The 25,097-nt window shown below is 31.4% G+C and overlaps 2 protein-coding genes and 1 pseudogene across 3 annotated transcripts in view; 1 reads left to right on the top strand and 2 right to left on the bottom strand.

Annotated features, from left to right (window-relative positions):
- LOC101492640 (uncharacterized) overlaps positions 1 to 4,617 on the top strand; it is a 6,027-nt gene extending 1,410 nt beyond the window's left edge. The window contains exons 2-3 of one of the 2 annotated variants that reach the window (XM_004516213.4): positions 3,511 to 3,581; positions 4,138 to 4,617. In XM_004516213.4, coding sequence (XP_004516270.1) covers positions 3,511 to 3,581; positions 4,138 to 4,141 — 75 coding nt within the window. In that variant the 3' untranslated portion in view covers positions 4,142 to 4,617. Of the gene's footprint in view, positions 1 to 3,510; positions 3,582 to 4,133 lie in introns of both variants that reach the window. The other variant, XM_004516212.4, reaches the window with a different exon arrangement.
- Positions 4,366 to 8,075, bottom strand: LOC101498055 (uncharacterized; annotated as a pseudogene).
- A 3,163-nt stretch (positions 8,076 to 11,238) lies between these two features.
- LOC101498392 (uncharacterized) lies at positions 11,239 to 11,859 on the bottom strand. Its single transcript, XM_027331100.2, has 2 exons — positions 11,754 to 11,859; positions 11,239 to 11,559 (listed from the first exon to the last, which is right to left on the bottom strand). The coding sequence occupies exons 1-2, from the start codon at positions 11,823 to 11,825 to the stop codon at positions 11,248 to 11,250; spliced, it is 384 nt and encodes a 127-aa protein (XP_027186901.2). The 5' UTR covers positions 11,826 to 11,859; the 3' UTR covers positions 11,239 to 11,247.
- Positions 11,860 to 25,097: the final 13,238 nt, after the last annotated feature.

Raw genomic sequence — 25,097 nt, 5'->3', positions numbered from 1 at the left:
AGTCTAGTTGTGAGATCATTCTAGATTATTGATAGGAGGCACTATGGTCCAAATCCTAACGAGGAGGAGGTCTTAGTTGGCTTGAGTGATGAGAGGACCAAAACATGGAGAGTGTATGAGAGGAGAAAGAAGAAAGAGAGTCAGGAATAAATGTGACTGTGTGACTGTTACAATATTCCCAAATAAAGAGGGTGAGTAGGGGGAATGGTAGAGTTAACTAATCATTAAATCATTACCGTTATGGTTAGGCAGTGAGAGAATAACCATTTTCTCTGTTGAAGAGCTTTTGCTCTGGAATTGTATTTCATTTTCCACATTCCATCATCATCAATAATATTCATTCATCCATATCAGTGTTTTATCTCTACTCTAATATTTCTGCTCTATCAATTATGCTAGGAAGTTGTTGGGAGAGAATATCTTTCTAGATTAGGGGCCCCTGAACTGTTGCAATGTTCTGAATCATTAGTTTCATTAAAAATACTCTCAAGTATCAAGATGGATAATTGAGGCCAAAGTGCCAAACTAAACCACGGTTGATCTTTTCGTGCAGATTGTGTGTGGTTAAAACAGTAAACAGTTGATATTTAAGTGAATAGAACTATTATTATGACTATAGTTTTTTATGAGATCAAATTAATTCTTATTGAATGTTTATACAATATAGTGTTAGTGGTTTATGATATAGTCCAGTTCCTTTTATTCATGGGGTTATTAACTAAAGGAAAAAGAAGCACCAAGACACTGTGTTTGGTATTTTGGATTGATCAAAATGGTCATTAACTTAAATACCGTCAAGATGCATTGATCAAAATCTTGGAAGGGAGAGACCAAAATTCTCGAATATCTTGGGAAGCCATTGTACTCAAAATGCATTTTCGTTTCCTCATTCTTTGGTTAGTTTACCACATTGTTTATGGTGTAATCGTATTCTATCATCAATAGAAGACAACTATTACTATTATATCCAATTGTGGTACCGGTTTCTATAGGAATACTCTTGCCAAACACAGTATGGTGATTATATAAAGACTGATAATGAAAAGGAAAGATTGGTAACTAGATCCTTATAAGATGAATGGTAAAACAGTATAGAGCTATAGAATTCCCTTGAGACTGGGATAGAGACCCTCAGCTCTACCTTACCCCCAAACTAGTAAATTCCTTTCTACTCAATTTGATGACTAGCTTCTTATAACCATTTCCTATTCTCTCTTCTCCAATAACAGAGTCACGCATATTCTCCCCCTTTCTCATAATGCCACTTGTCATTTCTGTTATGCTCTCCACAATCTCATTTGTCCCCTCCACCTCAGACGTTCAGAAGTCACCCTCCTTCTCTGCCTTATCCAATCCACGTTCCTCAGGCTCAATATATTTATTTGGGCTCTCCCTTTCACTCCTCTTTCCTCTTCTCCAATAAAATTGGACAATGGTTCTATCAGATTTCTTGTTGCATCAGTTTGGTTGACTTAATGTTCATAGGACTTTAATTTGACAATTTCATTACTCACATGATAAAACTGTGGCTTAATGTTCATCTGTGCATGTCAAATGTCTAAACGTGTTTGTTGGTGGTCGTTAGCCATCACATTAGCTCATTGTTCTTAAGTTTAATTTCATATTTCTTGACAAATATGTTAACAGGTATCGACTAATTGATTTCATTTTATGAACTAATGCTAAGTTCCTAATTGTTTGATTAGTTCTTCGTCCTTCCTCCCTACTTAATTTTTTGGCCTTTTATTTTGCAACTTTAAAGGGTATTATGAGAGTATTTTATAACCTCTTGGCTTTCTTGCTTCAATGTAGTGCATCATTTTCAATTTGTTGGTTGAAAACCTAATGTAGTGCAAAGTTACTTATACTTTTAATCATTAATCAATGTTATTAAACTCGAATAGGTTAAGATATGGTCAATGTACTGGGTTAGTAAAACACTGATCGGACTGCACGAATGAGTAACATTAAATTTAAATTCCTTATGTATATCAAATATTTGTAAAAATATAGGTAAGTTGTCTCCGTGGCACATAGTGGAATAGGACATTGATTCATTCTTGACTGACGACGGAATTGCAATGGCAGTTTGTATTTAAAATGTTTAACCATTAACTTTTCCTTCACACTATGTTGTGATTGTAACTTGCATGTCATATTGGGGTGTGAACGTTTCAATTTTCAATTCCATAATGACTTGAGTGATCTTTCTCATCGCCTACTCTGCTACACTTGATATGATGTGCAATTGTCCTTATTTATCGTGCTATTCTCTGACTGGATGTGGGTAGGCGTACAAAGTGCGAGCGGATGCAATCAATTTGAACTAGTTGAGTGGTTGAGACTTTCAGTTAGAGTTGAGTTGTTGATGTCATCACTAGTTATGTGAGTAAATGATTAGATACACTGTTTGACAGGTCCGGTTTTTGGTTGAACCAATCGGGGTGGCCAGTCAGGTCTGAGTTATAGAACACTGCTTTTAATTGGTAGCCCGTAATTTCAACCTTTTTTGAACACTTAAATATTGCAAGTCATAAGTTGTTACTTTGCTGTTTTTGATGGATAATACAATACTACAGAATACCATTGGTTATGATTTATGCGAAAACCTTAACTGGAAGACAGATCATAAGGCATTTATCGTGCTATTCCCTGACTGGATGTGGGTAGGCGTACAAAGTGCGAGCGGATGCAATCAATTTGAACTAGTTGAGTGGTTGAGACTTTCAGTTAGAGTTGAGTTGTTGATGTCATCACTAGTTATGTGAGTAAATGATTAGCTACACTGTTTGACAGGTCCGGTTTTTGGTTGAACCGATCGGGATGGCCAGTCAGGTCTGAGTTATAGAACACTGCTTTTAATTGGTAGCCCGTAATTTCAACCTTTTTTGAACACTTAAATATTGCAAGTCATAAGTTGTTACTTTGATGTTTTTGATGGATAATACAATACTACAGAATACCATTGGTTATGATTTATGCGAAAACCTTAACTGGAAGACAGATCATAAGGCATTTAACTGTTCACTATTTACTATTCATACTCTGAATATGGTTTTGTAGTTGTTGAAACAGAAGATGTGAAATTGATTAATTTAATGTTGAGTAAACCATCACTTTAGTCTCTTAAGTGTTACTTCCTCTCCTATTTAGTGCCTAAACTATATGAAAATGATAAATAGTTCTTAAACTATATGAAGCCCGTCAAGTTATTCCATACATTGACATACAATCAGACACTAAAGAGATATATTTCATATAGTTTAGGGAGTAATTTGATGGATTTCATATAGTATAAGGACTTTTATTATTTTCATATAGTTTAAGGGACTAAATAGGAGAGGGAGTGATAATTGAGGTACTAAATTGATCATGGTTTATTCTATAATGTTTAGTTATTATAGATGTCAAGAGAACTAATGGTGTTCTTTATACGTTGCTGATGTAAGATCTCATTATGTGCATATTATTAGTATTCTCACGTACTACATGTTATTGCATTGCCTATAGGTGGATGATCTCATTGAAGCCGGTGCCAATTTAAGAGCAAAACTTGGGTTACGTCCACGCACACAAAATAAGTAAGCAAATTTTTCAGTTAATGTAAATAAAATATATCTGCAAACCGTGATATGCAAGATCACTCTGCTTAAGTTTAAATGTTTACTGCCAACAAGAGATTGAAAGGGGAGAAAAATAAATGTTCAATGTTTCAGACCAGTTACTGTATACAATTATGAATTTGAAAAGTAAATGCATTTACTACCTTGAAAGTTTGAAATGCATTTTATATTTTCTTTTCAAGTAAATAAAAGAATATGATGAAGAGTATCAGATGCTTTCTAATCATTTCCTTTGTTTGTGAAAACAGTAAAAAGGTTATTTCCACTGTATCATGTACAAATATTTAAAAACAAGGAACAAAGTGAAAACACGGTCCCAATTATGTAATTGAAAGTGAAAGCAGATTTTGAAAACAGAAAACTTTATCTTAAAAATCTAGACTCTTTATATTTTCATAAATTCTTCTATTAGGACGACTCAGCCTTCTCTGCCATTAGATTAATTCTTATATTTTTGTATATTGAAGTTTATGGGGTCTTCTATGAAATAAAATAGCATATTTTGTTTAGGTAGGTAAATGGATGAGTCATAACCAAAGGTTCAGTCACATCTTGTGCTAGTACTTGGTGGTGTGGTTTCTTGGTGGAGAAGCAGTCATAACATTCCTCGGGTTGGTTCCTTGAAAGTTTCATGTGCAATTCAACAATTATATGCTTATCAGAAACACTACATCCAATTGATGTGGTTTTCAGTTTTGTGTATGCAACTTGTAATACATTCATCAATAGTTTGTTATTTTCATTGACTTGGAGCTTTAGTTTTTATAAGATAAATACAGCTTATGTATTAGCTTATGAATGCCTACATCATACATGGATATTTCATGGGTATTGATGCTAGTTCTTAAGATATAGAGTAGAATCAGGGTTGTAGTATACAAATATAGTTTTCTACTGTTGTAATACAAAGTATTACAGTCCATGACAAAGTTGCATAAAGATATGTTTATTTCCTACAAGAATGGCATTGGTAAGCTTGCGATTATTTGACACATTTGAATGACCTAAAATTTATAATCTCGTGATATGCTTGATCACAAACTAGTATTTATTCCTACTCCATTTGTAAAAGCTCATAAACTTGACATGCTTTATCATTTTGAAGTTTGGTTGATATCTTTGCTCAAGGGTTGCGAGGAAATATAGCTCACACCTGTTTGACCATTTTGTGTAAGTACTTTGAACTCTCCACGAGCGAATGAATGATCTTTTTTATGAGTAGGTCGTTTAAGTTCTATATATGCACAGTATTGCAGTTTTGCCTTAGCTTTTGCAGCATCTTTTATGGTTGAAGAAAATGCTGTCTGAAGTGCTTCCCCTGCAAAGGTTTTAATTCAATTTCAATTCAACATGAAGAAGAAACTTTCCAATACATATACAAGGTAGCTTCTCCAATTATATAACTACCAACACCATGACTAAAAAAAGTGTCCTTTGAGATATAACATCTTCAGGTATGTACACCTAGGAACCCAAAAACATCTTACTCTTACATAGAAGTGGTAAAAGCACTTGTTTATCCAAAGTTAAATCCATCCATAACAACAGAAAATGTTTGTAAAGGAAAACAACGAAAATTAATAGACTGATGCAATCCATTTATTTAATTTTCAAGATCTTTAGTGATCCATTCACCATTCTTGTAAATCCTAACGACCTAGTCCTTATTGATCGCGAACTAGGTCTCGATGCTCTCAGCCTCAGGTTTCGACGTTGCCCCTACAATGAAAACCTTATGCCCTTTGAGAGATGACCTGGGACTTGGCAACCAAAACTCGAGTCTTGACAGTCGATTGTTTGGTCTTGATAGTTGACGAGTTGGGTCCTTGTAGTGGACGACCTAGTTCTAGATAACTGATGACCCAAAGCCTAATAGCATATGGCACTGGTTCGACGGTAAGCAATGGTCTAACGACTTTGATCTTGTCAGCCAACTACGTAGGCCATGAATGATCTTTTTTATAAAATATTTTTTAGATGAATTGGATATTCTTTGTACAAGAATTATTTATAGATGGGATTGAATGAATTTTACTAAATAGTTTGTGTTGATTGAATAATTTTGGTAATTAATTTTTATTAAATTGTAAATAGATTGTTTGAACATTTTTGGGTACAATGAGCTAAAAGATTTTGTTTGATTGAATCTATTTTATAACCCAAACAAAAATGTATCCAACCAATCCATTTTAAACTCTATACTTACGATTTAAAATGAAAAGAATTGATTTTTTTTACCATGTGTAAGAAATAGCAAGTTCTCATTAGGATATTTATCTGCAAGGTCCTTGATTGTTTTCTGATATCTAGCCCCTGCTTGCAAAAACGACTCTCCCCATTGAGGTAACTGAAGTTAATCACACAAGAAGTTTTCATTAGATTGAATAATGTTTGCTTCAATATTTATCTGCAAAAAAGTTCATAATAATAAAATTATGATGAAATCCATTATACCTCATTATACACCCAGCTGGGAGCATGGCTTCAAGCTTTTGATATATCAAAACTTATATTTCTATCTTTTGGAGCAACGTTGGGACGAATGGCTACATTGTTAAACACTTCACATAGTCCATACTCAATAGAGACATACAGTTGTGGATGTTAAGGACAATTTTGGTAAATTATATGGTTGAGTCATCTATTCAAGTAATCAATATTTATAAGTTGATTAAGATAATCAAATATGCATTCTATGCGAGATTAGTCCAATGCTTTGAGTTGAAATACTGAAAGATTATTATAAGGGATGTTCAAGGTTTAATCCTTACTACTAACATTCTTTTTTCTTTAACAAATTATCCACTAACGTTTATTTATTAAAAAAAATTAAATATACATTTTACATTAGAGGTTAACTCCCAACTAAATTTTCACCACATTTTTAAGGGCTTTGGAATAATTTTTGCCTAAGGACAAAAAATAAGTGACTAGTCTTTGGGAAATTACTTCATCCCCAATCATTGTTGCATTTCACACTTTGTTTTGACAACAAAAGTGATAAAGCATAACTACGTTTTCTTTTGACTACGATTTTCAATAGTGTAATTGACCATTACTTCAGTAAGTATTTGGAAATTGGAAGAGCTTATAAAACTTATATTTGGAAGAACTTATACAATTTGTCTAAAATGTCTATTTTGAGCTTATTTTCTTATGCCCTCCCTATAAATTATTGTCATAAGATGTTTTTGGGTTATGAAGGATTTACCCTCGTTCCCTCTTCAATAGTAAATAAAACAAGTAAGTTTATTTTTCGATCTTTTAACTAAGACAATTTTTAGAATAACGTTAAATTTTGATTGAAACAAAAGGGTTAACAGTCAAAACTTACCTTGATCACCCCCTTCCCACATTTTGTTTGCATGTTTCTAAATGTATTTATTATTGATTTTCAAATATATCTTTTATTAATATAATTTCTTTTGTTCAAATTTATAAGTCACTATAACTCTTTTAAGGCATATATTAAAAAAATTTGGTACTGTAGTTAATATGTATTATTTATGTATGACTATTATTAAATTATCTTTTGTATATCGATGCAATCAATGTTAAAATTTCATATTCGAAAATAATTTAATAGTATTAATAAAAGATATAATTAGATAAAGTAAAAAATATCTTACATTTAGTAACAAAGAAATGTTCTAAAGATCTTATAATTAGAGAGGAGTACATAATTGTCTTAGAATCAGAAGAGTTAACATTAATTGCATTCATAACCTACATATAATTTAATCATTCGCAAATTATAGTCAGCAAAAAAAAAAATGTTTTCACAAACTATACACATTAATAATTGCAATACAAACTAGAATGTTTGTAATTGCACTAAGTTTTTATAATTTGGTCAAAAAATCAACTTTTTTTAATATATGTTTGAAAAGTATCAAAAGTCTTGTAGTAAAAAGGATGGAGTGATTACCATTTTCTACAAAACATTCACGATTTGAATATTTTTAAACTAACAAGAGTTAATAATAAAAAATCACGACCTTGACTTTTGAAGTTGCAAAGAGATTGTCTTCACCAATGAATGTTTCAACACCACCATTGATAGTAGAGAAAGCACCAATGAGTTCAACAGCAGTTTGAACACAACGAAGAAAGGGAGACACAAACACCCGATGAATCGGATATTTTAAACTCTGTTCAATCCCTCCACCCATTCGAATCGCTCGAATTTGACCTTCTTGAGCAAGGGTGGATCCCACGGTTGTATCGCTGTGGATGCCCACGTGGGATCAACGTTATCGAGACGTTCTCCATGCCTCATTATGATAACATTTTGAAACAAATGTTGGTTTTTCATAATTTGTTTTCCTCTTGAATTCATTTTTAGTTTAGATAAAGGTCAAGAGACAGCCAGGGAGAGATTATTATGAAAAATGTTTTGGGTTTAAGAGAATATATAGCAATTGATTATGGAAAATTGGTCTAAGGTCAACAATTGAATTGATGTATACTTGGTCATAAAAATAAAAAGGTGATGATCATATATGAAGTGTAAAATGAGGTGATTACTGTGTATATGGCTCCTGGGTGGACCATGATTTGGTTATGAATTAACAATTTATAAATGAAAATAGATTAAATTACGTATATTAAAAAAATATAACTAACCATATTTAATTTTGTACAATTTTAATAAAAATATAAGTATCGTTAAAATTATCTCCCACATATAAAAAATAAATTGAACCGTTAAAAATGAAAAAAATAATAAATTAGAGTATTATTGTAATCTTATGAGAAGTCGTGAATTTTTGTTTACGTTTTATTTCAAAATTATAAAATAATTTATATTTCATTGGAGTAAATAATTAAAAAGTGAGAAAACTATGCAGAATAAAAAAAAAAAAAAAAGAGATTCGATGGGAATGCAATGAAAGACCTATCATAATTAATATTGACCAAATCCAAGCATGTAATTTAAGGAGACTTAGGGTCCAAGAAAGATAGTTCCACGAAACTTCTTAAAGTCAAACTATTATATTCTCTTCATATCAAAGTACATAGCAGCAATTAAAACTACTCCCTCTAAACTCATTATAACAAAACTGTTCTAACAAATATGTAATTTAAAGTACTTGTAATTCAATGATTTGGAACATTTTGAGACTTGACATGAGTTTTTGGGACTTGAAGATGGGGTGGTTTGAACTTTGGAGGCCTTCCTTCTACTCATCTCTTCCCTTCTTGATCCTAGGCCAAATATGAATAGTTTGAAGTTATTTTTTAGATCAAAATTATCTCTATGTATTGATTTTTAGGTTAAATATATCTTTATCCACTATAAATATATCAACTTTTATTTTTATTTAATCTTTTAGAATTTGCATAATATTAATAGTAAGTATAAAAGAGAAGAAAACAAAGATAAATTATGGATTGATCAAATGAAAAAGATAATTACAATAGTAGGATAATGAAATTTATATACACAAATTAGAACAATTAATTTCTAACTAGGGTAACTAACTTGTAACTAACACTTAACTACCTTGTAACTAATTTTACATATCTAATATCCTTGTAAATTAGAAGGTATTCGCGACATTTTTAGATTGGGATGAATAAATAACACAAATATAAAGAAATACAATGAAAAACACTGAAATAAATCAATTAAAGGATTCTGAAAGTCTGAATAAATTAGTTCAAAGATTTTTGGAAGATTTAAGAACAAGAAAGATTCTAAGTTGCTTCTTGCCTTTTTTTTTTTGTAGTAGGTGTTGAATTGAGTCTTCACCTCAATGTAAGATCTTATCTTGCTTTTTTTTTAAACGAAATCTCATGCACAACTCTTTGGTCATTAAGACTTTTAGATGAGAATCCAATTATGATTTTTTTTAGAAACAAGAACAATCTTGCTTTTTGTTGTTGGTAAGTGTTGAATGTATAGTTTACACTTCGATTCATGAGCTTATAGTTTTTTTTTTAATGTCAATTTGGGTAATAATAAAGAATTTTGCCACCAAATATTATTGATGTTCTTGAGAAATCTTCAACAAATATACTTCACTCCATCTTTTTTATACTTACGAAAGTCGTTGATGTTGAAATAAAGTTGACATCAAAGTGTCGAAGAAGTCTTGGGTTTTAGAATAGTTTAGTTGGCATACATGTTGCCCTTAATGCCCATTGTATGATAAGTTTTTTATTTATTTATTTTTCAAGTATCATCATCATGATGAAATAATTCTAACTTGGAATTTGAGAGGGAAGGAGAAGAATATGAGGAATCAAGGATAAAAAACTAGTTTTGAAGGGAGAAAAGAGAGAAAAATGAACAAATTGTTCAAAAATCAAATGGTAAAGAAAAGATAAATCAATTAAGTTTATATGAAAAATTTTCCCAAGAAATTTTTGAGAAATAAAATAACGGAATAATTATCGCTCTAATACCATATCATAATTTGCAACATATTGATACTCAACATAAAAGAAAAGAAAACAGAGATAAATTTTATATTGATCAGATGTGAAAGATAATTATAATAGTAGGTATAATGAAATTTATATACTTAAATTAAAACAACTAAGTTAATACTACGGTAACTAACTTGTAACTAACATCTAACTAAAGTAACTAATACGTAACTAAAGTAACTAACTTGTAACTAATTTTACAACTCTAATACCCTCTAAACAATTATTCGAATTTTGATTCTTCTAAATTTTCGGTTACTAATTTTAGTCTCTACTTTTTTACAAAAGTTTATGTTGCTGTTGTAATTGATTTTTTTATGACATGTCATTGTTAAGTATTTAAACACTACAAGAAAAAAACGTTTTGCGGCGGTTAAAAAAAGGGTTTGCGGCGGTTGTAACCGCTGCAGTTTGATGTTTGCGACGGTTCAACAACTGTCGCAGATTCGTGCGTCGCGAGGCCAATTTGCGACGATTCACAAAACCGTCGTTCCAACCGTCGCCAAAGTATGCGACGGTTCCCAACCGTCTCTAAATACATTTTGCGACAGTTAGAACCGTCGCTAAAACAAACTCAAATTTATTTATTTCTGCACAATTACGACAGTTATCAACCGTCGCTATATTTATTTTCAGGCAGTTTGAACCGTCGCAAACCTAATAATTTAAAATAAAAAAATATGATACAATTTTTTTCCTATTTTTAATCAATTAAAATAAAAAATATTCATAAATACCATCCACATAATTTAAATACATAATTAATAATTATTGTACCTAAATCCAATTTATATAATTTTTTCAAAAGACATAACACCAATTCATACATTGAAGTTAACTAAAACAATAAATAAAGTAGTTTAAATATTCAAAACATTAGTGGAGTGGCTAACAATACAAAACAACTCCATCAAACTTAGAAGTTCATCCAAATATCTAATTAGTCCCTAATGATGTTGTTCCACGATCATCAGGTTGGTGGCTGGACTCAGATGAACGTCTACCATCTTTTGGCGATTCTATGTTCATTGCCTGAAGAAAAAAAAAGTATATATTAACCTCAATGAATATTGATAAATATTGTCAAAACTAATTAACTAAATTTCTCTTATAGCTATAAAAAATCTTTACACAATTGATATTTTTAATCAAAGACAAACAGTTCTCACAAGATTTTTAAATATGTTTGCTATGAAAACAATTTTACCTGTTTGTCTCTAGAATTTTGCATTTGCATCAAGAAAGCAATTTGCTCCTTCAACATATCAACTTCAGAATCCCTTTTCTTAAGCCTATCAATTTCAGCTTGCATTTTCTCCATCTTTTCATTAGCTTCAGAGGAAGACATCGATCTTACAGAGTGAGAAGTAGATGTAGTAATTTGTGATGGTGTTATTCCAAGTCCCATACAATGAACATATCCAGGATGTTCTTTTCCAAACACATTAACAAATGCTTCATTTGGAGAAGGAGTCTTCCCAATTTCAGCTTGCAATTGTTCCTGCGCAAACAGATAAAGCAAATTAAATTCCTCTCTGTAACAGAAATATCTAACTTTGCAACTCACTATTACCAAAGAAATAAGTAATTTTATAGCTTTGCAACTCACTATTACCAAAACTAACAGTTGCATCTTTGATTTATAAGGTAGTCAATAACAAATAGTTACAATTACATAACACTTCTATTATTTACACTTGCATCTTTCTCCTTGGCTTCGTCGTTGACAAATGACCCATCAGACTTTTTATGACAAATTGAATACATTTCACCCCTACTGTATTTTCGACCATCTCTCAGTTCCTACAAGTAAACACATGTAAGAAGTACATGTTCAATTAAGTATGCAATCAATAGTAGATTGAAAAAATCCTACCAACTCATACTCACCGATAAAATCCATCATCATAACTACACCTTTGATACAGTTTCACCATATCAAAACTATGAATATCATACTCAAAACGTGGTGTGCATATAAATCAAGACTATTGTGATATATGTATGACTGTGCTTGCAGCTACAAAAGCTTCCTTCATTCACCAAGGCTAATTTTTGCACAAAAAACAATACCATATACAGTTTTAACAATCTATTTACAGCTACTGCAACCCTTATCATGCAAAATATATATGAAATACAGAAAATACGGAATTAAGTCCTAAAACAGATGATTCTCATGGTTGATAAATGTTTCCTTTGGTATCCAAAAGCTTCTATTCCTAAATCGCTCATATAAAGTGAGGAAAGAAAAGCAATAAGCTCACTCTCCATACTCTATATGATTGATTCATTTTTCCAAAAGTGAGCACAATTTATCACTTATTAAAAAGTGCACGACATTTTGAAAAATGAACCAATCAACGGTAAAAAATGTGTTAATCAATTTCAACCCAAATAACAATTGTTATGGTGCTATAGCATTGCATAATTTGAAGAAATAATTATTGTTCTTCCATGTACTAGCATTGCAGAATTTTCTGTAAGGAGTTTACTCTAATCCATAGACCATATTTAGTTTTAATACTATATATTTCGATACACTGTTTCCTGAGTAGCGCAAGTTATATTCAATATTTCATTCTATTTGGCTTGGTTTCTACCAATAGCTTTAGATAATACATGCCTCAAGCAAAGCATAAACTAATGTTTGTGCTGGTATACCTGACTGTGTACTCCACTATCAGTTACGTTGATCAACTGCAGAACCCGAGCTGAAATTTCGGCATCTAGCACTTCCTGGGATTCCACGCTATATATAAAAAATTTACAGTGAAAAATAAAATTAAAAACAGGTTGACATGCTGATGCACACTGCCCATCACTTTTTTTGACAATCCACAACATTCCAATAGATGAAAAGGTTAAGAGCCAAAAAGTTTTTACCTACAACCCGTACACTGTTTTATCTTAAGAATTGCGGCTACGATGTGGACAATCCAAGCAAGTTTGTCTTCAATCACAGCGAGGTCATTGTTATCACTAACCTGTAATCTTGCCCTTTCCTATTCCAGTCATTTGAAAATAGTAAGTATCAATTATTTTTAAAAGCAAACAAACCAATCTCAAACAAACCAATCACTAACATATGTTATTTACTTCAGTTTATCCATTAAATGCAAATAAATCAATCTGGAACTAAACGGTTAAATGGAACAAAACGGTTACCTTTGCAAGAGTTAATTTTGTTTCCAAGATGATAAATCACCTTCTTTTATAGAGTAGATTTCGTTTGTCTTCGATTTTTCGTTTCCTTCAGAAGTTTTAGGGTTGACTCAATCACAGCGAGGTCATTGTTATCACTAACCTGTAATCTTGCCCTTTCCTATTCCAGTCATTTGAAAATAGTAAGTATCAATTATTTTTAAAAGCAAACAAACCAATCTCAAACAAACCAATCACTAACATATGTTATTTACTTCAGTTTATCCATTAAATGCAAATAAATCAATCTGGAACTAAACGGTTAAATGGAACAAAACGGTTACCTTTGCAAGAGTTAATTTTGTTTCCAAGATGATAAATCACCTTCTTTTATAGAGTAGATTTCGTTTGTCTTCGATTTTTCGTTTCCTTCAGAAGTTTTAGGGTTGATAGAGGTTGAGAGATTTGGGGGTTTTTAGAAATTTTAGGGGTGAGGAAGGATGTGCGTGGGGCTAAGAAAGGAATACACGCGGGAGTGACAAATGAAATTACAAAATCTGGAAAACGAAACACAAGAGAGGTTTATTGCCCTAAACGACGACGATTGATTAAAACTGCCCCAGGAACCGTCGCAAACTGGTGGTGAGGGTGAAAATCGCGTGCTTTATACGGTGGTATGGTGGCGGCGGTTGACGAAAACCGCCCCAGGAACCGTCGCAATGTGGTGGTGAGGGCGGTTATTTTAGAACCGTCGCATGCTAAGTGTCGCAAACTTCAAAAATTCTGGTAGTGAAAATATCATTAACTTAATAACTTAATTATTGAATCTTTAATTTAACAATTTAATCTTTAATTTGAAGTTATAGATAAATAAATAAAGGTTCAAGATTAAATAGTTGAGTTAATAAACTAACGATATTTTAAAGTATTAATTAGCAATGATATGCCATCGAAAAAAAGTTACTTGGAACATGCGACATGAACTTCTATAAAGGTTTATGGACTAAAATTGGTAACAAATTTTTTTGAAAAATATATTTAACCTTTAATTTTTCATTCCTTTATCTAAATTATTGAGTTTTACATAATTTGGTTTTTCTTTCGTGCTTTTGTTGTTGTTGTGATTTTGTACTTTGAGTGTGACATTGTTTTGTTGATTGTTTTGGTGTGACATTGTTTTGTTGATTGTTTTGGTGTGACATTGTTTAGTTTTCTATCTTACTGCAAAGTCCATTTAGTTCATATTGTCAAATTAACTTCGATCTGTTACATATCCAGTCAATGACTTGATCATTAATGCTATATATCTAGAGACATCAATATTCTGGTAATTTTGATTTTATTACATTTGCAAGCATTGTCGTTGTATGTCATTAATATATATATATATATATATATGATTTGGTTTGGTTGCAAGAGTAACTATCTTGAGAGAATATTATATATATATATATATATATATATTGTGAGTTTGTTTATAGATTGATCCTTTTCAATTTTAATAACATTGATTTTGTCTTGTTTTTGATGTAGTCTACTAATTTAAACGAATTCATTTTTGAGAATAAAGATAATGCACTAACATTTTACACAGTTATCGAATTATAAAAGGGAGGTACCACTGTTGTTACAAATAAAAAAAATGAATCCATTGCAACTAAGACAATTATGAGGTGGGGGATGTGTAAAGATTACATAAAACTGAATAAAGCAACTCGTAAAGATTACTTTCATATCCACTTTTTTGATCAAATGTTAGAAAAGCATTCACATTTTTGCTATTTGGATGGTTATTCTGGTTTTATTTTTCTTCCAAATTTTCATTCATCTTAGCGACAAAGAGAAAACCACGTTTACTTGTCCTTATGGCATTTATGCTTATAGGAGAATGCATTTTGGTTTATGCAATATCTCTACTACCTTACAACGTTGACTGATGTCAATTTTATTTTGTTTTATTGAGGATATAATGGATGAAAGTGCAAACACGAGAGATGGGATGGTTGAATTGTGTTTGAAAAAGTTGATAACTTTTTGCTAATTTAATAAAGGCTAGTTGATTTTTATAAATTACTTGGATAAGAAGCAATAAAATTTAGAGGCAGCAATCGATGAAAGCCTACATAATTGGACACATAGATTTATCTGTTGAGAAAACAAAAATCCCATTTTGAAGGTTTTGATGATAATCAAATCAAGTTAATTAATCTTCTAAAAAAATCATTTGTATTTAACATGTGTTCTTGAGTGATCAATCAAAGATAGGTTTTAAACATAATAAATATCAAAGGAGAAGAAAAGAGAATCAAACTAATATGTTTAAAGTAGGAACAAAATTCTAAGAACAATATGGTTTTTACAGCATTAAACCAAGAACGTTCTTCATTACTACATAACAAATTTTATTGGAAATCAAGATCGAGTTAAACTGCAATAACTCATCAAGATGCATGAAAAATTGCAAGCAATTATCAGAAAAATCAGAATGGAACACACAAGAAAACCTTGGACAAATTCATTCAACAAATTCACAATATCATAAGCAATGCATAACATATGAAGTCGCAAGTTTGATCCTTAAGAGTAATGACTTAACATCAAGCAAGTAAGTTATGAACAAAAGAGCAAACACAATATTGATACACCTGTAGAACAATTGGCGTACAAACATATTTCAAAACAGAACAGAAACAGAAGACTGCACAAAACAGGAAAGGAAGAACGTTCTAAAGCTCAACAGGAACAATCTTCGTTTATTTTCATCTCATGGCTATTTTCTCATAGACTTTACAACCTGTCTTCAAACAACTATATGAGCTGGCACAAACCCTTAAGAAGCCTATAAAAAGATTTGCAAGGTAAGACAAATATCATCAGCTACCAGTGCAAACAAATCATTATATGAAATCATTATTCTTGAGAAATTTAAGTGCAATCTTCAAGCAAGGCTCCAACTCTCTCTCATAAGACAAATATCATCAGATACCAGTGCAAACAAATTATTCTTGCAAATCGTCATTCTTGAGAAATATAAGTGCAATCTTCAAGCAAGACTCCAACTTTCTCTCATTAGATCCAAAGATCAATTCTCTCGAGTTTGATAAGCATCGTACTGAAACTCAAACAAGTGTTGAGTAAAGGCTGATCCATTGATCCTTCTCAAATCATTTTAAAACTCAAACACTATAGAATTAGAAATAGTGTGTGTGAAGTTGTGAGAAATCCTTTTGTGTTTAAGAGGTAGATTGTAATTACTCTTCTGAACTGAAGGGTAATATGCGTAATATCTTTCAAGGTTGAAAGATAATTTGTTGTAACTGATCAAGGATGATTTTGAATATTGGTGGGAAAAGAAAAAACTTTCTTGTTTTGAACATGTTAGTGAAAAATTTCACAAACTGTGAGGATTGGATGTAACCCGTCTTTTGGGTGAACCATAATATATTGTTGTGTAAACTCTCCTTCCCTTATCTCCTTTATTTATCACTTGCACAACACTAATCACCTTGTGAAAAATTATTATTATTATCTAACCAAGAATGTTTTACTTTTATGAAACCAAGATCAATTTTGAGTTAAAATTTTTGAAAAGAGAAATTAATTTTAGAAAAGGGGATCACAATTCAAATTTCCTTTCTTGTGATCAACATTGTCACTTCATTATCCTGGTTCACCACTAACTTGGCTAAATCCAGTCCCCATATTCATAAGGCTTTAATCCACTAATTCAAATACCTTGAATTACAAAGCATCTGACCCTCTAAGACAATATTCCCAAATAGTTTGACAACCCCAACCAAGTCTTCTCCACACAACATGACAACCTCATATTGTTGAAGGCACACTAAGCCACTATTGGGTTGGATACAAAAGATTTGGAACTTGCGTAGATGCTTCTAACAAGCTGATTATAACAATGACTATTACACTCTAACAAAAAATCTCAGAAAATATTTTTCATTCGAACAAGTGTTTTTCTTTTTGAACTCTAAGATGAATTTGAAATTTTGAGCTTAAGTTCTTATACTCTTTTATGATTTTTTGATGATATTTTATTTAGCCTTGAGTATATATTTATAGATTAAATTGTATCTTCATTCCTAGCTTGGTCAACAATGATCTTATTCAAAAATAATTCTGAACAAGATGCTTTTTGATAATATGTTATTTAGTCAATTCTTTGTTTCATAATCCAATATTAGTATTTCTGTTAGATTGACTGTGTTCGTATTTTGTTCAGATTGAGTTTGTAAATTCTTTAGATTAATACTATTCATATTTTGTTGTAGATAAATCTTGATCAAATCTTCTTCGAACCCTGACCATTTCTTCAATTATAAATTTGAACCAAATCTTATTTTAGATTTTCTTGAATTATAAATATGAATCACATCTTATTTTAGATATTGTTCAGTTATAAATCTGAATCAAATCTTATTTTATATTTTCTTCAATTATAAATATTAATCAAATCTTATTTTATATTTTTTTTAAAAACATGAATCTTCTTTGACATTCTATGAAGTCAAATATATTATTCTCATAAAATACTTTTGTTATCATCAAAACTCTAAGTATAAAAGCAACTTGCTTCTAACAATATAATTGTTCATGGATGAATTTTCTGTGTATGGATCTAGTTTCAATAATTGTTTGGCCATTCTTAATAAGGTACTTGAAAGGTTTGATCAAGTTAATATTGTGTTAAATTAGGAGAGATGCCACTTTATGGTTAGAGAAGGAAATGGTTTTGGACATTTGGCGTCCGAGTGACGTAATTAGGTAAACAAGGCAAAAATTGTGGTAATATAGAAAATGTCACCTCCACCTATGTAAACGAAGTGAGAAGTTTCTTGGGGCGTGCAAGATTTTATCGCTGATTAATTAAAGATTATTCTTAGATTTCTAAGCTTCTAACCAGTCTGCTCCTTTAGGATGCAACTTTTGTCTTTCATGAATTTTGTCTTGAGTCTTTTTGCAAGTTAAAAGAAGCATTGATATTTGCCCTGATTATGCAGCCACTTGATTGGAGTCTTCCATTTGAAATCATGTGCGATGCTAGCGACTTTGCTGTGGTGCAGTGTTGGGGCAGAGAAAATACAAGAAAGTTCATGCTATCTATTATGCCAACAAGACTTTGGATGAAGCTCAAGTTAACTATGCCACAACCGAGAAAGAGCTATTGGCAGTAGTGTTTGCTATTGAATTTTTTTGTTCCTACTTAGTGGGATCGAAGATAATTGTCTATACAGACCATGTAGCCATCAAATATCTCTTGAGCAAGAAAGATATGAAGCCGAAATTGATCTGATGGATACCACTTGTCGAAGAGTTTGATCTAGAAATGCAAGACAAGGAGGGGATTAAAAATGTGTTGCCGATCAAATCTCAAGGCTACATGAAAAAAATGAAAATGAGTTTCCCTTGGATGATTCATTTCTTGATGATCAATTGTTTGATCTTGCACCAATACAATTACCATGGTATGCTGATTTTGTAAACTACCTAGCAGCTGGAGTACTGCCCACAAATTTAAACTATCAATAAAAGAAGAAGTTTTTATCGGATCTTAAATACTATTATTGGGATAAACTTCATCTTTTTAAGAGAGGGGCTGATGGAATTTTCAGAAGATGTGTCCCACAAGAATACATGGAAAACATCATGCTTCAATGTCATTCCTCCGCTTACGGTGGACTTCTTATTTGCTAAAAATAACTATAGCAAAAATACTTCAAGAAAGCTTCTACTGGCTCACACTCTTTAACGACGTACATCACTTTGTGCTTCAACGCGATCAACATGAGCGTTCCAAAAACATATAAAAAAGAAATGAAATTCCTTTGAAGAATATCCTCAAAGATGAAATCTTTGATTTTTGGGGAGTTGATTTCATGGGAAAATTCTCCCCCATCCCAAGAAATGATTGTTGAGGCAAAAACCTTTTTGATGTATGTTTTAATGACAACAAACATTATGAAATAAAAGATTAAGTTTTATGAGTGGTGGTCTACTGATGACTCTTCATCATATGCATATTTTTCATTGATTTTAGTTTTATTTATCTTTAACCATTAGTTAATTTAAGGAGTTATTTGATATATTTTATAGATTTTAGATCTTTTATTTAATGAAATTTTTATGTTCTTATTTTCTTGATTAAGTAGAGATTTTTCGTAGTTTTGCGGTGTTACTTTGTTTTAGTGCAGTGCTGAATTTTGGTGAGAAATCAACATGACCTATGTGGAGTATTTCAACCATATCTGAAGTTGTAGATGTCCAATTGGAGTCAAACCAAGTGCAAATAAAAGCTAGGATTCATAGCTATAACTTTCATGAAGACACCGAAGCCACATTCAGATTCACAAGAGGAGAAAAAAATGTAGAAAACGTCAACCAGAAGAAGCTGTGCGCCTAAAGCTCAACACGTGCTCCTGGGGCGCATTTCCGGACCGGTGACACTGTCCAGGAGCGCCCAGAGCGCAAATCCTGCGCCTGGAGCGTGCAACACGCATCAACATTCATTAAAATTTATTTATTTCTTCACTTTCTAGGCATCTTTTTGACTACTGGGAAGTTGGTAGACTTGTTCCCTAGCAGAGAAACTCAAAGACGAACGTCTCTAACACCATTGGAGCAGTTTTATCAAGAATCATTCATGAATCTTTCTTGTATTTCTTCTATAATCTCTATCTTTTCTATCTCTGTCATGAGTAACTAAACCCTATTTGTTAGGGATGAATGTAACAAGATGAAACCCTTATTTTTCTGATTTGATTTCTATTTATATGAATGAGTTTATTGAATTATTTTTCTCATCTTTGTGCTTAATGCTTTTTATTGCTTGATTAACATTAAAATGTTCTATGATTCGTATTTTGAAACTGGAGTGGACTTCACAAATGGTTGAGATGAGAAATTTATGAATTTGTAGTCTACGGATAGATGCAGGGCATGAAACCAATTTAATTTGTTGCAAAGACAATAGTTTAAAAAGAAAATTCATGTACGGTAAGACTTAATTCTAATCTTAAATCCAGTAAGGAATTATGAGTTAATTTGGAATTAAAGGTTCTGTCACTAAGACATTAGGACAAGAATAATAAAGAGAATTCGGTAATAATTCAATAAAGGAATTTAATAACTAGGATCAAATTAGACACCAAGGTTGAATTCGAAGTGAACCTCATCCTTGACATTTTTCTCATTATAAAGGATCAATTTTATTACAATTGATAATTTTAAATATTATTTCAATCAATTTGGAAACTTTTTGTTCAATTTAGTAATTAAATATAATTCAATAATAAAACGCAATTCTTGAGTATCGACACTCGATACTACTATTTTATTATTACTTGCAACAATTCAATACACTTGCTATAACGCTATCATGTTTTTGGCGCCGCTGCTGGGGATTTCCATATCACTATTGAGTGTAATTTATTTACATAATTGAAATTTTTTGCTCTGCAATAAAATTTTTGCTTTTATTTTAATTTTAATTTTGAAAAAAAAATTGTTCTTCTTTTATTTTCTATTTTTTTTTGTTGAGCTTGGTAATGTCATGTACTAGTGGTTTGTCTCTTCTTTGTTTGAGATAACTATTCGCTGTAGAGCATGGAAGATTATAATGATGATATTCTACTACAATTATATGAAGAATGTGATCTTGTCTTATATCTGGTATATGTCGCATGATTGAGGGACAAATCTTGAGAGATACATTTTTAAAATATCACCTCAGATCCCTCAGATACAACCTCTTAGGTGTGACTTTCGCGGAGAAGGACATAAGAATGAAAATTGTTCTGATGACCTTGCCGAACTAATAGAATATGAAGATTTTTTGGTCAAAGATGCAGAAAATAACGAGTGTTATATTAAATATATCAATTGTTAACAAATTGTACCTCCTAAAATTCTATCCAAAGAATTAGAAGACAAAGAATTTCACATTACAGACTTTTTGGTTGAATTCATGAAGAATAACATGGTTTCAATTGAAAGATTTGAAGGTCAATGTGAGAGGTTATTTGAGCAAGTGGTTAAGTTTGAGAAGATGGAAGAGAAGTTGAAGATTGAAGATAATTTCGTTGTTGTGGTTGAAGAAGACAAGCAAGAGGAAAAGACGAATGAGGAAAAGAAAAAAAAAAGAGATTGATAAAGTTCTAGATTCAATCTATGCCTTGTTCATCAATGTCCAATTTTGAAGGACATGAAAGCAACATCTTTTATTTCTCAAGTTCATGGAATTTCTATCAAACAAAAAGAAGAAGAAGGATGATGTGTTCTTTCTGTCATATATGCCACCTTGATAATAGTTGAGGCGTCAAGCTAATGACTTTAAAGAAGCGCTTCGTTGGACGCAACCCACATGTAGAGGTAACTTTTATTTTTTGCAATCTTATTTTTGTTATTTGAATTTGTTTCTTTTTAATTGTGTGTAAATATGCACTATGATGAAGATTTTTTTAGCAACTTGAAGCTAGTCTGAAACTATTTATTTCATATTTTGAAATTTAAACTCTATTTGTTTGCTTATATCATTGCTCAATTCGATAAGTTTCACTAATGCATGCATTGTTGATTACTCCTTGGTTGTCGAAGTCTCACTTGCCATTTTTTAATGAAAAAATAAATAAATAAATTTTGTAGTAACATGTTTGGCATCATTTAGATAGTTCATACTCTTTCTTATTATCCTAGTTTTGAGCTTTTGAGCCTAAACACATTAATTCTTTGTTGTGTGATTATCAAAACATGTGTTATCCCTTCAAAACTTGCACTAATTTTGACTTGCATCACTTGTAATTTATGCATACACTGAGGCAATTTTGTTTGATCGTTTGAGCCTTTCTAACTACCCTATGCAAATTTTATCATTTTCTAGCCACTTTGAGCCTTGTCCTTTTATTTCGGTTACCAGCCATATTACAAGCCAAAAACCTGACTCTAATTAAACCACCTTACTTGGAGTTAGGTAGACAAAAAAAATATCGTCTTGGTAAAGTTTTAAGTTTGAGGTTGCTCATGGGATATTAACCTTTTAAGTTTGGGGTGGTGATTCTCACAAAAAAAAAAAAAAGAAAAAAAAAAAGAAAACAAAAACACAAACAAAAAGAGAAAATAAAAAAAAAACCTAAATTACATATGTGGTCCCTTAACTTAATTCCAGGTAACCGTTTAGTCATTTATCTTTTTTTTTTCCCGACTTGGTCCTTTGTTTTAATTTTAAGTGACAATTTGATATTTTATGTTTTAAAATTTCAACAATGTTGTCCTTTTTTATACAAAAATACAAAAAAAAATTTAATCAAAACTCATAAAATTAATTATATTCTTCAATATAATACAAATTTCATCAAATTCGTAACGCAAATCTTCAAATAAACTCATATTTTCATACTTTATTTGATATTGTTTAGGAATAAAGGACTAAATCGGGAAAAAAAAAGATAAAGGACTAAAACGTTACCGGAAATTAAGTTAAGGGACCACTGATATAATTTAGCCAAAAAAATATTAAGTTTGTGTACTTTGATAAATAATATCTTCTTGGTTCTTTTGTCAATATGTTTGAGAATCTTCACAATGCAAGGTGAAGAAAATTAAAAAGTTGTAGAATAATTTGAAAATGTATGTCTACCCTTACCTAAGCCCCATTACAACCCGAAAGTCATCCAAAAGTGTATGTGTTTGTTGCTTTGTGAATGCTAACTAGAATTTTTTCAAGCCTATGGTAGCGTGATGCATGTTCTAGGATTTGAGTGATAAACTCATAACCCTTTCTTAACACTTGAGAGAAATTTTGGTGAGATTGTGTGACGAGAGACTTGAACTTGATGAATGAATGCTAAAGTGTACAAATTGTGTTGTTTTTCGTAAGCAACCATAGAGCATGATGAATGTTTTGTAGTAGCTGGAACTTTGAGAGTTGAGTTTGATTTGATTTGAGAAATTGAGTTTAAGTTTGCTTTTAACTGTACCAAATCTGAAATTAATTGTTGCTTGGTGACAAGCTATAGATTAAGTTTGGGGTTGTGATGACTCTTCATCATATGCATATTTTTCATTGATTTTAGTCTTATTTATCATTAACCATTAGTTAATTTAAGGAGTTATTTGATATATTTTGTTGATTTTAGTTCTTTGATTTAATAAAATGTTTATGTTCTTATTTTCTTGATTAAGTAGAGAATTTTCGTAGTTTTGCATTGTTACTTTGTTTTAGTGCAGTGCTGAATTTTGGTGAGAAATCAAAATGACATATGTGGAGTATTGCAGCCATATCCAGAGTTGGAGATGTCCAATTGGAGTCAAACCAAGTACAAATGAAAGTTAAAATTCATAGCTACAATGTTCATGAAGACACCAGAGCCAAATTCAGACTCCAAAGAGGAGACAAAATGCAGAACACGTCAACCAGAAGAAGTTGTGCGTCTGGGGCGCATTATCGAACCAGTGACACTATCCAGGCGCGCCCGGAGCGCAAATCCTGCGCCAGAAGCGCGCGACGCGCATCAGCATTATTAAAATGTATTTTTTTTTACACTTTCTAGGCATCTTTTTGACTATTGGGAAGTTGAGAGACTTGTGCCATAACAGAGAAACTCAAAGACAACAGTGTCTAACACCATTGGAGTAGTTTTAGCAAGAATCATTCATAAATCTTTCTTGCTTTTTATTGCTTGATCAAGATTAAAATGTTCTGTGATTTGTATTTTGAATTGGGAGTGGACTTCATGAATGCTTGAGATGAGAAATTTATGAATTTGTAGTCTAGGGATAAATGCAGGTCATGAAACCAATTAAATTAGGTACAAAGGCAATGGTTTAAAAAGAGAATTCCTGTACGGTAAGGTTTAATTCTAATCTTAAATCCACTAAGGAATTAGGGGTTACTTTGGAATTAAAGGTTCTATCACTAAGACATTAGGGCAAGAATAATAATGAGAATTCGGTAATAATTCAATAAAGGAATTCAATAACTAGGATCAAATTAGACACCAAAGTTGGATTCGAAGTGAAACTCATCCCTGACATTTTTCTCATTATAAAGAATCAATTTTATTACAATTGTTAATTTTAAATATTATTTTAACCAATTTGGGAAATTGTTGTTCAATTTTAGTAATTAAATATAATTCAATAGTAAAATGCAATCCTTGAATTCAACACTCGGTACTATCGTTTTATTATTACTTGGAACGATTCAGTACACTTGCTGAAACACTATCATATACTAATGATTGCGTTTGAGTTTTGTTTAAGGAACATGAATTGCATAAGCAAACAAGCAATAATCCATTCACTTCATTAAAGTGCATAAGTATCCACTCAACAATGAAATAATCTCAAAAGGAATGTATCATATATCAATCATTTAAGAGAATGATTATTGCATCTTCAAGATATCATTTTCATGGAGAAGATGATCAAATACAACAATCAATGAACACACTATGTCATAAATCAGAAGCAAGATCACTTGAAAATGAAGAAAAAATACAAAGACAAAACGGAGAACGTTCTCCACATTTCTGAGATTTCCAGAACAAATGATCTCCTCTATTGAAGAAGAAGTTGCCCCTAGATTTCACAATCATTGTTTTTGTATTTCACAATCATGTGATATGTACTCTTAAAGGAATATAAATGATCCATCTCAGCAAATAATAAATTGAAAATACAAAGTAGAATAGCTATGGATTATGATGAATCAAGCAAGTTCAAGCAAGATTGATCATTCTATAGCTTGACTATTAAGAACGAAGAACATTCTTGACAACATTCTGATCATTCTGGACAGAAGTCTTAAAAATGTAGAATGTTTTGGTTATTAAAACTGAAGTCGGGAAAAACGGAGAACGTTATCCTTTTCACAACTTTAAA

Source organism: Cicer arietinum, chromosome 3 (assembly GCF_000331145.2).
Source record: "Cicer arietinum cultivar CDC Frontier isolate Library 1 chromosome 3, Cicar.CDCFrontier_v2.0, whole genome shotgun sequence".
Classification (NCBI taxonomy): domain Eukaryota; kingdom Viridiplantae; phylum Streptophyta; class Magnoliopsida; order Fabales; family Fabaceae; genus Cicer; species Cicer arietinum.
Note: the sequence above shows the minus strand (reverse complement) of the source record. Positions and strands in the feature narration are given on the sequence as shown.